Below are 15,781 nucleotides of genomic sequence, written 5' to 3' on the forward strand. Positions count from 1 at the left end.
CAGACTGACGCGCAGCTGGCAGCCATGCTTGCCCGGGTGGCTGCATGTGTCGGGCTGGAGTGGAACCCTCCACACCCACTGAACCCTCGCATCCTGACGATTGGTTCCTGGGCCCGGAGCACTGCTCACAGCCGTGCCCCGCCATGGTCCCTTTCTTCCCGGAGGTGCATGAGGAGCTCACGAGGTTGGGGTGGGCACCTTTCACTGCCCAGGCAACGAAGGTCACTGCGCGGACTCTTGGGCATGCGATGTCCACCCTGGTGGTCCAGGAGCACCACCTATGGCTCAACTTGGTCGAGATGTGGGAAGCTGACAAGGTACAGTTCCTTGACTCCCCCGTCTCCCAGGTCAGCCTATTCGGCGACATCATCGAGGACTTCGCAGAGCAGTTCTCGGCGGTGAAACCGCAGATGGAGGCTATTTAGCACAACCTGCATTGGCACGGTTCAAGACCTCGCACCTCGTCTGCTCATTGCCAAGGGCGTCCTCCTGCCACAACAACACCGGCTCCACCACAGCCTGCCCCCGTGGCCCGGCTCTGGCGTGGAGCCACCCGCAGGAAGCAGACGCCACCCATCTCATGGCCGGCTACCAAGAACCCAAGGAAGGCTTCAAAGCGCCCCTGAGATGGGCGACCCAGGCACGTGGAGAACTGCTGCAGGCTTTGGAGGAGAATTTGGAGGAGAATCCTTTGCCTTTTCTTTGACTCGCCGCATGCCCGATGGGCCACTGCACGACGACCACCGGCCACTGTTCCTTTATGGCAGGTATGGTGCTCCAGCGGTGGCCCCCCCGCCCCTGCGTGCCCAGCTGTGGCACAAACACGCCCACACCAGGCCGGTTCTGACGGACAGCAGGGACGACTTTCCTCCTGCAGGAGGGGCTGGAGGGGCGGCTGTCCCTTGAAGGTGTATGTAGCCACTATATCGGCACATCACGATGCAGTAGACGGTAAGTATTTGGGGAAGCACAAATTGATCGTCAGGTTCCTGAGAGGCGCTAGGAGGTTAACCCCCCCCAGATCGTGTCTCATCCCCTTGTGTGACCTCTCCGTGGTCCTTTAGGGCCTAAGGGGAGCTCCATTTGAGCCCCTAGAGTCAGCTGAGCTAAAGGCATTCTCTTTGAAAACTGCCCTCCTGACGGCGCTCACCTCCAAGAGGATAGGAGACCTGCAGGCATTCCCTGTCAGCGAAATGTGCCTGGAGTTTGGTCCGGGTTGCTCTCATGTGATCCTGAGACCCCGACCGGGCTATGTGCCCAAGGTTCCCAAGACCCCATTTAGGGATCAGGTGGTGAACCTGCAAGCGAAGCTGCCCCAGGAGGAGGCAGACCCAGCCTTATCATTGCTGTGTTCGATGTGTGCTTTGCGCATCTATTGGGATCGCACGCAGAGCTCTAGATGCTCTGAGCAGCTCTTTGTCTGCTTTGGTGGACAGCGGAAAGGGAGCGCTGTCTCCAAACAGAGGATCGGCCGCTGGGTCATTGATGCAATCGCTATGGCATATCACGCCAAGGATGTGCCGCCCCCCTTGGGGCTACGAGCCCACTCTACTAGGAGTGTGGCAGCCTCCTGGTCTCTGACCAGTGGCGCCTCTTTAGCAGACATCTACAGATCAGCAGGCTGGGCAACACCCAACACCTTTGCGAGATTCTATAATCTCCAGGTTGAGCCGGTTTCGCCCCGTATGTTTTCAGGTACGAACAGGTAAGTTCCGTGACAGCTGGCCGGGTATACTGCTTGCGCATAGCGCCTTTCCCCTACTCCTGGTAAAGACGTGCGCTTTGACTCCCAGTCATGTCCACAGAGTTGTGGACCCTGGATGACTCTCCTCCTTATCCCTGTGGCAGGCGGGTTTGTGGAGAAACTTGCTGCCGGCCCAGTACATGTGCTATCTAGGCCCTGTACTGGGGTAGGTGCTCCACATGCACTGGTTCCCCGTAGGTAACCCCGTGTGATGTATCTTCTGCAAAATGGTTTCCCTGTTGGTAAACTGTGTCTTTCTTGGGCAGAGGTTCCTCTGCCCCTAGTCACCATGTCTGTAGAACTCTCCCCCAATCAGGTAGGACCTACCATGGGACTTCTACACATGACATACTTCTGACAAACTCAGTAAGACCATGTGACGTATTTCCACTCAAAATCGAGACGTTGTGTTCCTCTTGCCACAACACTGAACTACCTGCTGAAATGGCCGGGACCTTGTCTCGGCTCCTCAGCACAAAACCTGAATGAGTGGTTGCGAGCCAGCTCCTTTTATACCTGTATGTCCGGGGGAGTGGCATACAAATTCCACTCGCCAATTCCCATTGGCCTTTTTTCAAAGATCAGAGGTGTTCGGGGCTCCCAAGGGTGACCCCTAGTGTCACTACATCGACACAATGTCTCGTTCCCTCCATCAGGGAACGGAGGTTACGAAAGTAACCAGGACATTAATGGAGTTGCCCTTCAACCACTGGAGGGTGCAAAACCACATCGACAAACACACACACCTGCAAACACTTGTGGATCTTTCTCCAATCCATGCCTACATTGGCCAACTCTGCTTAATCCCCCTGCTGTTAAACTACATTGAGTCATGTTGGTTCTCTTTTTGTTTTTTCCATGTTTTTTTTTTTTTTGTTTGTTTTTTTTTTCACACATACATGCACAATCCCCTTTCCAGTTGTTCAGAGATCTTTAATCCATCTTCAGATCAGCTTAATGCAGTGCGGCTCTAATAGGATCACTGGTATTAACTTCAGGAACAAAACCGCCAGCTGTCACAGAGCCCCCTATTGGCCAGCCTGAAGTACAGAGTCAGAGGTGTGGTGGGGCAGAATGAAGAGAGAGAAAGAGAGATAGAAGGATAGTGTGTTTGTGCCTAGAGAGTGTGATGAGCATTTGTCTTGCAAGGAGTAACCTTCTGTGGATTGACATTAAGTGCTTTTTCTTGGAGGGACTGACAATAACACCCTTTCTACAACTGACTATACCTTCCTAATTCTAGTTCTTTCCCTTTGCATGTCCATTTATCTCTATCTACCCTGGACATTTGAGCCCTTGGGTCAAGGTGTTTGTATGGCTGATTGACGGGGTGGTAGACGTGGACGAGTCACCATGGCGTTGGGTGCGGTGTGGAGCCGCGTTAAGAATGTGTGCCAACAGAATGGCCTCCTCATCTTGTCAGTGCTAGCTGTGGTTATTGGATGCCTGCTGGGCTTCTTCCTGCGCTCCAAACACCTCTCTGAGCAGGTTAGTATGTGTTTCCAAACCTGTTCAACACCCTGTACCAATAACAGTCACCCTTTACTCGTCTTCTTCCATATCACTTTAGTTTATGGAATCGATTACTTGATTATCTACAGTACCTCAAAGTACGAAAAAGTTGAAAATGCTGAATCTGGTAGCTACTGAGATGTTTTCTCAATTCATTTCATGGCTCTCTGGTATTCTACATTCTAATTGGTTAATTCTGTGGTCAAATATTTTTGTTAAATGACCGCTAAACTGTATAATGGACCATTGTTCCAAGCAACTACTTTCCTAAATGGTTGTGGTAGTTTAAAGTCTCTCATTACACTCCGTGGCCTCTTTTCTCCAAATTAAATAATCTCATCTCAAATCAATATTTCATGTCCATTCATTTATTTATTTGGTAAGTAGCCATGTGATAAATGGGATAATGCACAGTGAGCTGGTCATTATTGCAAAACACACAACCCATACCCTGTTTATTGTCCGATAAACACCAGATGACTGTACACTATCCCTTAAATATTCTTTCAAACCAAAACTGAAAGCTGATGAAGGCTTAGAAATTGCAGACACACAACTCAAGCCCTGCAAATATGTCTCCCAAAGCTGTTAGGAATGAGATCTTCACACTTCAAACTGAGTAAATTGGTCAGTTTTGTTTATTTCCCCTTATATGATCCTTCAAGCTAGACTTTAAAGTAATGTGCCACAATCGTTGATAAATTCTTTGATATAATGGACAATCAATCCTGTCCACTTTAAATTGGGTCTATTAATTTCATTTTCTCTGGCTTTAAGAAGTGAGATCCAGTGCACTACATCAAAACCCCCTGTGATTATGGCACACTGTAAATATCCCAGCCGCCCAGTTGGCTAGAGGGGATTATCAGTGCATAACACAGAAACACTGAAGCACTACTGCATTAAGGATCTCAAGTTGAAAATTTCATCACATCTTCTCATCTGTCTCAAGCTGAATCATTCTCTCTAGTCCTATCATGAGGTACATAAACAGTGAAGCTAAGGTCATCATGATATATTTCTAGGTGGCATAGGTGAAGCTCTCTGAAAGTCTCTTTGTCTCTACTTGTGCACTTAGCGTCTTCTTACAATATCTTTAATTAATAAAATATATGGAGAATGTATAACCTCAAATGTATTTGAGGTTTCATATCCGTTCTTACTTGCAGTAGAAAGATGGCCTTAAGTTAGAAGAACGTGATATCAAACAGTAAGAAATGCTCGCAAACTTTTAAAAAGCTGCATGTAAGGATTTTGCATATGATTTAAGGCACTGGAAAACTGACACATGCAAATTCCCAACAGTTATTCGAGCTGGAAAGATCTGAGGGCAAAAATGACCAAAAGTCCAAGGGAGTTTCAAAGTTATTTTTGTTATTTCTCTTATAAGGGATAGTTCACCAAAAAATGAAAATTATCTCATCATTTACTCATCGTATTGCTTTAGAAGACATTAATTTAACAGCTGGAGTCATATCGATACCGTTTATGCTGACTGTCTGTTTTTTTTTTTTTTTTTTTTGGAGCTTCAAAAGGGAAATCTTCATTCACTTGCATTTTAAGGACCTACTGAGCCAAGATATTTTCTAATTTTCTTCAAATGTGTTCTGGTGAAGAAAGAAAGTCATACACACTTGGGATATCATGACAGTGTGTAATTAATGAGAAAATTTAAATTTTTTGGTGAACTATCCCTTTAACTCTCTTTTAGCGCTAAACAGTGGACATTTCACTTCGGAAATGCAGAGATACATGTAATGAACCACATTATTTTTTGGCGAAAATGTCACCACAGTTCTGTAATTTTCGTGAATTCAGCCTGCAGTTTTCCCAAAGTCATTGACTGCTTAGTTTTCAAGAGTTCTTTTTCATTTTTCGCTTTGAGCTAGAATGAAGGTTGAAAAAGCTTAACAATGGTATCCTGCTTGCAAACATTCTGCCCCCCACACCACTAGGGCCGGCAATTAGAGGAGCATTTAAATATGTGACACACTGTGCTGACAACAGACTACAAGTAAAGCGATAACCAATGTGACATTAAAATTACTACATGCCTCATTCTATAAATCCACATGAAATCAGTAAAAACCACTTGATGATGATTTAAAGTAATATATATGCAGTAGATAATGTGTAATTTGTCATGTTTACATTCTGCATTCATGATGCTAATGCTAACATGCTATAAGTAGCCATATATTATATACTTAATCTAAAAAAAAAATCACTTGACATGGTCTTAGAAAATGTCTGGTGGATCACCAGTTCACACCCACAGATGGCCCAGCTGTAGTATGAAGGTCTTTAAGAGCCGGTGCAATTTTTCCTAAAAAGGTTCACACTGGCAGCTGTTCAAACTCAAAAACACCTTAGTCTTGACCAGATTTTGTTACAAATTACTCTACACTCATTTGTCCTTCGATTTCACTTGAAGTATACTGGTGCCTTAAAAGTCATACATTTTTTTATGAAAGTTGCCGATTTGAGGTATCATGAGTGACAAAGTCTGTTGGCAATGTGGTAAAGTTGAGCAGAGTTTAACTTTATGCAAATGCACAGCAATGCAATGCAGTGACTACCAAAATAAGTGCAAACAGCATATTCTATATATAATTAATAATACAATATTACAAATTATATATAATCATTATATATAATTATTAATAATTATGGTATTATAAATTATTATATATTTTATTTAATATAGCACTATGTTATTTTAGAATATAACATATAAAACCAAGTTATTATTGTTATCATAATGATAATTTTGCAACATTCAAAAGGAAGCTAAATAGTAGACAGGCACAGAAGAGAAACTTCTTGTTAAAGAACCATTTCTGAGTTTGTACTGAATTATGACACATATTGTAATTCACATATAGTCCCAATGTTGTTGCATCCTGAGATGGTTTGAGATCACATGCAGCGTTCTCACAGACAACACTATTCCAATAGACACAAAGACCCATGTTTGAAGATGTACACTTGATTATATTTTGAAGAACAGATGAATGAAAAGCCGTCGATGTACACATACTGTATGACGAGTTCTATAACGAGTGAACACACAGCAAATCAGACACGCTCACTGACGGCTTTTCTTTCGTCTGTTCTTCAAAATATAATCAAGTGTAATTCTTCTAATGCGCATCTTTGTGTCTAATAGCACCTCTTTTCATACACTATATTGCCAAAAGTATTCGCTCATCTGCCTTTAGACGCATATGAACTTAAGTGACATCCCATTCTTAATCCATAGGGTTTAATATGACATCGGCCCACCCTTTGCAGCTATAACAGCTTCAACTCTTCTGGGAAGGCTTTCCACAAGGTTTAGGAGTGTGTTTATGGGAATTTTTGACCATTCTTCCAGAAGCGCATTTGTGAGGTCAGACATTGATATTGGACAAGAAGGCCTGGCTCGCAGTCTTCGCTCTAATTCATCCCAAAGGTGCCCTATCAGGTTGAGGTCAGGACTCTGTGCAGGCCAGTCAAGTTCTTCCACACCAAACTCGCTCATCCATGTCTTTATGGACCTTGCTTTGTGCACTGGTGCGCAGTCATGTTGGAACAGGAAGGGGCCATCCCCAAACTGTTCCCACAAAGTTGGGAGCATGGAATTGTCCAAAATCTCTTGGTATGCTGAAGCATTCAGAGTTCCTTTCACTGGAACTAAGGGGCCAAGCCCAGCTCCTGAAAAACAACCCCACACCATAATCCCCCCTCCACCAAACTTCACAGTTGGCACAATGCAGTCAGACAAGTACCGTTCTCCTGGCAACCGCCAAACCCAGACTCGTCCATCAGATTGCCAGATGGAGAAGCGTGACTCGTCACTCCAGAGAACGCGTCTCCACTGCTCTAGAGTCCAGTGGCGGCGTGCTTTACACCACTGCATCTGACGCTTTGCATTGCACTTGGTAATGTATGGCTTGGATGCAGCTGCTCGGCCATGGAAACCCATTCCATGAAGCTCTCTACGCACTGTTCTTGAGCTAATCTGAAGGCCACATGAACTTTGGGGGTCTGTAGCGATTGACTCTGCAGAAAGTTGCCGACCTCTGCGCACTATGTGCCTCAGCATCCGCTGACCCCGCTCTGTCATTTTACGTGGCCTACCACTTCGTAGCTGAGTTGTTGTCATTCCCAATCGCTTCCACTTTGTTATAACACCACTGACAGTTGACTGTGGAATATTTAGTAGCGAGGAAATTTCACGACTGGACTTGTTGCACAGGTGGCATCCTATCACAGTACCATGCTGGAATTCACTGAGCTCCTGAGAGCAGCCCACTCTTTCACAAATGTTTGTAGAAGCAGTCTGCATGCCTAGGTGCTTCATTTTATACACCTGTGGCCATGGAAGTGATTGGAACACCTGAATTCAATTATTTGGATGGGTGAGCAAATACTTTTGGCAATATAGTGTATGTTACCCTGAGACATCTACAGGTAAACTAAAAACAATTTGCTCTTGGCCCTCTCTGTGGACATTTCACTTGGAGACTGGAGCTCACACTAAACAGACAAATTTGATTTTCAGTGTGGCAAATTTTAATTTGACTGTTTTTTGTTGTTGTTGTTTTATTATTACTGAATCATGTTTCACTATTTTCAGTCAGTCATTTTTCCAGCGTAAATGTGTAGTAATTTGTCCTGGCATCTTCTTAGATTATGCCACATGGCAGTGTGACAGACTCTGCATGGTCAAAGTCAGGAATACCAGTAGCAGATGCATGAGCTTCATGCCAGTTGTTTTTATGTAAGCATTAGCAAGTAGCATAGCAATGCCACAAATGCACAGACATTTGTTTGCATTGATCTTGATGCTGCAAAGACAACGGTCCTGATCTAAGCCTGCACCACCCCTCTCCCTCCCCACCTGTGATGTCTATTTGGTACTTTTGATTCACTGAATGTTTTGTCCCTCTCTGAAGCACTGACTCCAGTTTGCCCATCTGATTGCCCATCTACCATCAGATATAGAAAAATACTTTATAAAGAAGAGGATGTATTCAGTATGTCTCTTATGTGTGCCAAAAGAGGCAGTTAAAGCTCGTGTCATTCTGTTTTCTTAAAGGAGGTGAAGTACTTCCAGTTCCCTGGAGAGCTGCTGATGCGGATGTTGAAGATGCTCATCCTGCCTCTGGTGGTCTCCAGGTAAGAAGGGTTCAGTATATCTCAGCTCCCTGATAAGGTCCCCTTTTCCTCTTTGCAAGATGCATGAATAACTTGGCTGTTTAACACTATGAATCAGGCACAAACTGTAAGAGTAAACTGTATTTAATCCTGTTCTGAAGTAAGAATAGAGTCAAGGTTCTGTTAAGAATTAGGCAGTTTGCTAGGGGGTTAGTTCACTCAAACATGACATTTCTGTTATAATTTCTTTCCATAGAACACACAAAGAGATTTTTTCCCAGAATTTCTGGTCTGCTCTATTCCATATAATGAAAGTAGACAGTGATTTATATCATCAAGCTTGAAAAATGACTAAATACTAAATAAATAAAAATAAGACTATATAAAAGTACTAAATGCAACAAAAGTAGTCCATATGACTTATGCTATATTCCATATTCTGAAGACATATGATAGCTTCCAGATTGAAATGAGGGTTGTTATGTGTTTGTGCAAATGTAAACATGTATGGCTGGGTAAAAATATTTATTTTCCGATGAATCTAGATATCAATTCTTAATTCTGATCTTTTACGTTATGCAACAACCCTCTACGATGCAAGTGAATCACTCACATATGCGATTAAATTATGTGCTATACGACTAAAAATGTCTGTGATTAGCCACTGCCAGGCAAATTTTCAGATTTCACTCACCAGTGATTGAGTAGTATAGTGGCGAAGAAGTTTAGCACAGAGATCCTTTCACTGTTGAGAGTAAAAGTTTAATTTGACTCATCCGTGTAATGTGTGTCCAAAGACGGGATCCACACAATCCATTAATAATGTCTCTTTTAATGTCCTTTCTGTTCTTTACAGTAAGCTGTTGATCAAAAACAACAAAATATTTCATTCTAATCACACATAGCACGGATGCATAAAGAAGCCATTCGACTCTCTTTAATGTGCACTCAGCCAAAACACGTTGAGGAACTCGCTAAACTGCCGCTAATTTTAAAGAGACAGTATCATTTTAGCATGCACATAGCATGCAGTTAAGCATGTAAACAATAAATATGTAACAATATATACAGTATATATACTGGAATCGAATCTAATCAGGAAATCTGTATCAATACCCAGCCCTGAAAACATGGCGCCTCATGCATAGTGCCAGATGTGACATCAACGGCATAAAACATCACTGGTTGTTGAGTGTCTTGTGAAAGATCATGACACAATGCATTTTACAGTTTTGAATGGAACGCAAGCAAGACTGAGATGTTAGAACCACATTAGATGGAAAGATGAATAACGGGGTAAATTTCTTTTTTTCCTCACATCGTATGGCTTAGAGACTTGGATTACAAGTCTTTGGAGTTTTTCTGAAGGTGTCTGTCAATTGCTTCAGATGTTTAAAGTTACTGGAAATAATGTGGACTTGGATTGGAATTGGAAGCCCCTGTCCACCTGCTGGTTTAGAAACTAAACCCAAATGTGGAATAGTCGAACCAAATGATCAAATGCTGCTTGTGTTTTGTAAGAATAAGCTACACTGCTTGCATTATCTGAAACAGCAAAGCTCCTCACCTACACACATACTTCCCATTACCGAACGGAAGTCTAGGTCAGTGTTCCAGACACCCACTACACACACTAGCAAGAAAGGTTAACATGGATCCACAGCCAAGAAGCATTTGCCACGTGAGGGTCAGGCTTGTTAATTACCTCTAATCTGAGCAAGCCAAGGGCCAACTGCACATGCAGGGTAGTCATGACGTCCACTATTAAGGAAGAAAATACTTCCAAATGCTCAGAAAATGGACACTGACTAAAGAGTGCAGTTTGATCTACTGTATGTTGACCTATATGTTAGAGCTTGAACTATAGTTAAAGACAAAGATTGAGGCACAAAAGCAAAAGCAAAGGAACACATGTAATTTTACAATGTATTTGGGTCATGGGAATCAATCTCTTCACATGCAGCATTGCAGACATGACATGCTATGCTCAAGTGTCTGCCATTTTTTTTTTTTTTTTTTTTTGTGGCTTGTTTAAAGTGAATAAAATAAATAAAAAAGACATATTAATCAAATGGTATGCAAGGGTTTAGGGGCCAGACCGGGGTCTGCATTTTGACCTCGTTTCTTCGCCATCTGCCTTCCAGCAAGAGCGGACACGAGATTATCTGATGAGCACGGTAGCCACAATCAAAGTCAGCCCTGCACTTTTTGATCCCTCTGTGCATTTGTTTCAGTACTGACGCTGATCTTTAATCAATGGCCATGCAGATATGCAACTACAGGAATGCAGAGAGGAAAAATCATGTTCCACTTAAAAGGCTTTTTTCTCGGGCCCAGTATATGATATTATAGCTCTGAGATCATGGGAATGTGATAGTATCATGCACTTTATTCTGAATCTGAACCATCTGGATACAAAGAGAATCAAAGCCCACCGAACTGAGCTGTGATCTCTTTCAAGGCTGTGATAGCACCTGCAGACATACATAGTTATAGATAAAAATGCATTTACCAATAAAGAATGCTTTGTGGTTTACATTTTGCCCGTTTGCAAGTGTGTTTGGGCGTTTCTTCAATTATGGCAACTTTTAGACCTGTGGATCTTAAAAATGAACTAAAACACATTTTTTACACTGTCACTATTTTATTCAGTGTCTAACAGTGGACATGCATGCGTCACAAAAGAAGTCTGTAATTTGATGAATCATCATGTATATTTCCAACAGTGTCTTTTCTGCCACATCTTAAAGGGAGAGTTCACACAAAAATGAAAATTCTCTCATTTTTTTACTCACCCCCAGATGTGTTTGACTTTCTTTCTTCTGCAGAACACAAACAAAGATTTTTAGAAGATTGCAAGTGAAAGGTGACCAGAACTTTGAAGCTCAAAAAAGCGCATAAAAGCAGCATAAAAGTAATCCTTATGACTCCAGCGGTTAAATCCATGTCTTCAGAAGTGATAAGATAGGTGTGGGTAAAAAAAAAAACAGATCAATATTTATGTCCTTTTTATTTTTTTACTATAAATCTCTACTTCACTTTCACTTCCACACTCTTTTATTTAATTTATTATTATTATTTATTTATTTTTTGCTATTTGAGTTCTTCGTGCATATCATCTCCTACTGGTCAAGCTGGTCAAAGGTGGAGATTTATAGTAAAAAAGGATTACTCTATTGATCTGTTCCTTACCCACACCTATCATGTCACGACCTACAGAGTTGAAACATTCTTCTAAAAATATTGTTTGTGTTCTGCAGAAGAAAGAAAGTCATACACCGCTGGGATGGCATGACGGTGAGAAGATGATGAGAGAATTTTCATTTTTGGGTGAACTGTCCCTAACTGATCCCTAATGGATTGTGTTTAATCATGGCTTTCTGTGATGGAGATGACATTGTAAACATTTCTGAAATAAAATGGCAGACTCTTTTTGGTTTGCTGAGGCTAATTTCATAGCTTGTATTTTATGTATCCTAAAAACACAAAATAAAATAGTATTTTTACTTTTTTGCATAATTTGACAAAATTACAGCTTGACTGGAAATGATGCACATAAAAATTCTCTGTTCATAAATTATATTTCTGCTCTTTTTTCTTTATTTTCTTCAAACATCACTTGCCTCATATTTCATGTTAAGCTCTTTACTGACACTTTTGTCTTTTTGGTAACAAAATACATTATTGTTGGTGATTTTTTTATTTAAAGGAAAATTGTTTGTCCTAATAAAATCAACCCCTGGGACATAAAAGTGCCCGAAGTTGAAGAAACACCCATTTAGAAGTAATTACACAAAAAATTTAAAAGTAACAAAATGTGATTGGTTTAGCAAATGAGACAACTGATGTAGCTCATTGGTTTATGGGTGCTTTAGATGTACTGCCTTTAATAAATTTGAACCTTTTGAGCCCCAGTCAACTCCAAATTTCCGGTTGTTTTGAGTTTACATTTTAATACACAGACTTGATGTTCAGAATGAGAATCTGCAGAGAGCATGATGCAGGACAGATAATCATCTCATCTGTTAAAAATGTATACTGGAAGACATATTTACATTTTTCATGTCATTATAGTTGACATTGTGGAATGATTGCATCTATATGGAAAAAAAAAAATCAATCAACCTTTTGGAAGATTATTTTTTTCATTCAGGATGCATCTCATATAGTGGCTGATTGATGAGATTTTTGAGATTATGTTCTTTACAGTATTCACTAACCTTAAAAATAAAATCTAACAGAACTGGTTCAAGATTGAAAGATGGCTCTATAAGGATGGAAAGTAAAATGCTCCTCAAACATTTGAACTTGCAGATGTTGATTTCTTGTGCAGTCTTAAAATAATTCCTACACAGCTGCATTAAATATACTTGCCTGATTTGTAAAACATTGCCAGGCTCTTGGGTGAATCTCATAAAACCTGTCAAGAGCATGTCTAGGTCACATTTCACACAAAAACGAAAGAAAAGAAAAATAAATATTTTGCATATTTTTAAGACCAATATTTTTTAGCAACTTCAAATTACAGGAAGAAATCATTGATATCATTTGCATCATGATAAAACTTGTTGTACTGTTTTTGTTAAATGTATGATTTAATTTAAAAAATCATTGTATTACAGTATTTTGTACTGTGATACAGAACAAAAAAATATTTTATTAAGTACTGAGAATCTATAATGAGAATCATCATGAAGAATAATACGCATTACGATAATGACAAATTTGCTTAATTGTCATGAAAATAATCGTATCTAATCAGTCCAAAACTAAATAATAATGTTCCTAAAGGTTTCATATTCTTTATGCAAATTATTGGATTTGCTCAAACACTGTATTCCTGCATTCTCTTGGTAAACACTTCCAACAGGTGGTTTGATTTGTCCAATCTGAAAAATATTACACCCATCTGACCTTATTGGTGTAAAGGCCCAAACGTGGAGTCTTTATCTGGACTCTCTAATGTCCAGGCAGGATTAGGCTAATGCTCTTGTCAAACAGAGGTGCTTCACAAAGCTCCAGATGGTCTGGAGGTCCTGCTGCCTGTCTGTATGTGAAACACATACAGGGTCACACAGCAAGCGCCTTAATTCCACCTCTGACATGACATGAGCTCTGCACACATATACGAGTGTATGCTGATGCGCAACCAACTGTCACTTGCATGTAAACACATTTAACCGGAAACTAGCGGGCTGCACTATTTCAAAGCAGAAGTACGTCATGAGGCTCACTGCAAGTAGTCCATTGCTCAACACACAGATTCCATTCAAACTTTATTTTGTAGACAGGCCTAGTTCAGTAATCCAAGATGTAACTGACAATGATTAAATATTTTCATTTTTTAATGCTGTCATAATTTTATAAATACTTTTAGTTCCACAAAGTACACTCTTTGTTTATAAAAAAAAAAAAACAAATCAATTTAACCATTTAAAATTGTATAATCAGTTCATAAATTAAGACATTTTCTCTGTGCATACACAATACTGTAAGATGAAGTTAACCAGCTTTTCCCATCCCAGTATTAGTTATGGTTTGGATTTTGGTAAGGAAACTGATCTAAGATCCGCAGTTACGGGAAGCTTTATCCTAGAGAATCCTCTATCACTAGCATTTGTATTTAACTGTTTACATATATAACACACATCATGCGCGTGCCCAGCATTACGTTTCAGAGAATTTATATTGAAATTCTGGTGTTACCAGAGTTACACAGTGTGAATACTCAAGGTACAGGTCGGGGCGCTACCTCCAAATCCTGCTCCTGTGGGCCCTGAAGGACTGCACATTTTTTGTCTCCCCTATTTAACTCATCAGCTCATTTATAGAGGCTCCATGACCTGAAATGGGTGTGGCTTATTAGTCAGACATCTATTATGTGCAGTGCCAAATCAATCTATCAATCAATGACCAATTTTCCTCAGAAATACAATTTCACTTTCCATCTGATATATATGCTACCCATATCAGCAAGTAAGGTGATCTCTTTAATTAACATACAAGTAAAGAACCATCTTCCAGTGTTCTGGATTTGTTTGTGGAGATCAGAACTGCTTAAAGTGATATCCGTGATCAACATAGAGGGAGATGTGACAAAATTACACCTAATGTGTGTACTTAAATTTACTCTGAAACTTGGGCATTAAGGAGCAGGATAGGAAAGTCTGTTTCCTTTATTACAGAAGCTTTGAACTGCAAGATGGAATAAAAATACTAGGTGAAAAAAAATGTCACCTAGTGATTTTTTTTTACCTTGCGTTTCAGGGCTTCCGTACTTTATTGACATTGTATAAAGATGGCACTGGAGGCACGTTTGGTACTGAAGCCAGTGTTAGGCTATTGTAGAGTACTAACTGACCCTCAAACTTACGGTGTGAACCCACACCAACATACATTTCATTTTGTTCTGTTGGGCCAAGACTTACCATCATGTGACTGGGCAAGGGATCTAACCATGGAAGAGTTCAGATTTATTCATTTATTGGATACATAACATGTATCCAATCTGAAGACATAATGCAGAGAAAAAATCTGTTATCTAGTCTTATGTAAAACACATGGAGCATGAGGTTATTCAAGGTGAAAGAAGGAAGCTAAATCTTTTATAATACAGGAATGTGTACAGGGTTCCTTTTGTAATTTCCTTTAACAATCCAGTAGCAAGACGTTATTCCAAAACATTTTCTGATAAAGATTGCACAATATTAAACAGAAGAGTTCTGTTTAATCAAAGAGTCAAATCAGAATCAATAAATCCTGCAGGAAGTTTAGTTTATTCAGTAAGATTTTCGTATTAGTGGATTCATATTTGATCCCATTAGGATTCTTTAAGATGGGTTCAAAATAATTATAGAAATGTCAGTCCCACTTTATATTAGGTGTCTTCAACTACTATGTACTAACATTAAAATACATACAATACAATGTATTTATTGTATAACTACATGTTGTTCTGCAGAATTCTCACAAGAATCACATTTGCTGCCACTGAGGTTGAGGTACTGGTAGGTTTAGATATAGGGTTAGGGTTTAGGGTAATGGTTGGGGTAGGGTTAGGTTTAAGATTAGGGGTAAGGCTATCAGTGTAACTACAGACGTAATTAAATTCAGGTACTTTAAATGTAAGTACAATGCAACAATATTGCACATACAGTACGTGCACAGTAAGTACACTGTATCAAATGCTTAAGTACATAGTAGTTAAAGCTAAACTATGTAACTTTTGGCCCTCCAGCGGTTGCGGAGGGTTTATTTGCGGAGCAATATTTTACGTCAGTTGTGATTCGGCATTGCTCTTCTGGCAGATGAATCTCATGGTTTAAAGACTCTGAGATTACCTGCAGAGCGGAGTCATGTCGAGCTATTTTCATGTTGATATGT

General features: G+C 40.5%; 1 protein-coding gene across 1 annotated transcript in view; it reads left to right on the forward strand.

The window, feature by feature from the left end:
* The first annotated feature begins 2,868 nt into the window (after positions 1-2,868).
* The window catches only part of LOC127440993 (excitatory amino acid transporter 5-like), a 32,419-nt gene continuing 19,506 nt past the window's right edge, over positions 2,869-15,781 (forward strand). Inside the window, exons 1-2 of the mRNA XM_051698098.1 lie at positions 2,869-3,232; positions 8,340-8,419. Coding sequence (XP_051554058.1) covers positions 3,098-3,232; positions 8,340-8,419 — 215 coding nt within the window. The 5' untranslated portion in view covers positions 2,869-3,097. The remainder of the gene's footprint in view (positions 3,233-8,339; positions 8,420-15,781) is intronic.

Source organism: Myxocyprinus asiaticus, chromosome 5, assembly GCF_019703515.2.
Source record: "Myxocyprinus asiaticus isolate MX2 ecotype Aquarium Trade chromosome 5, UBuf_Myxa_2, whole genome shotgun sequence".
NCBI lineage: Eukaryota > Metazoa > Chordata > Actinopteri > Cypriniformes > Catostomidae > Myxocyprinus > Myxocyprinus asiaticus.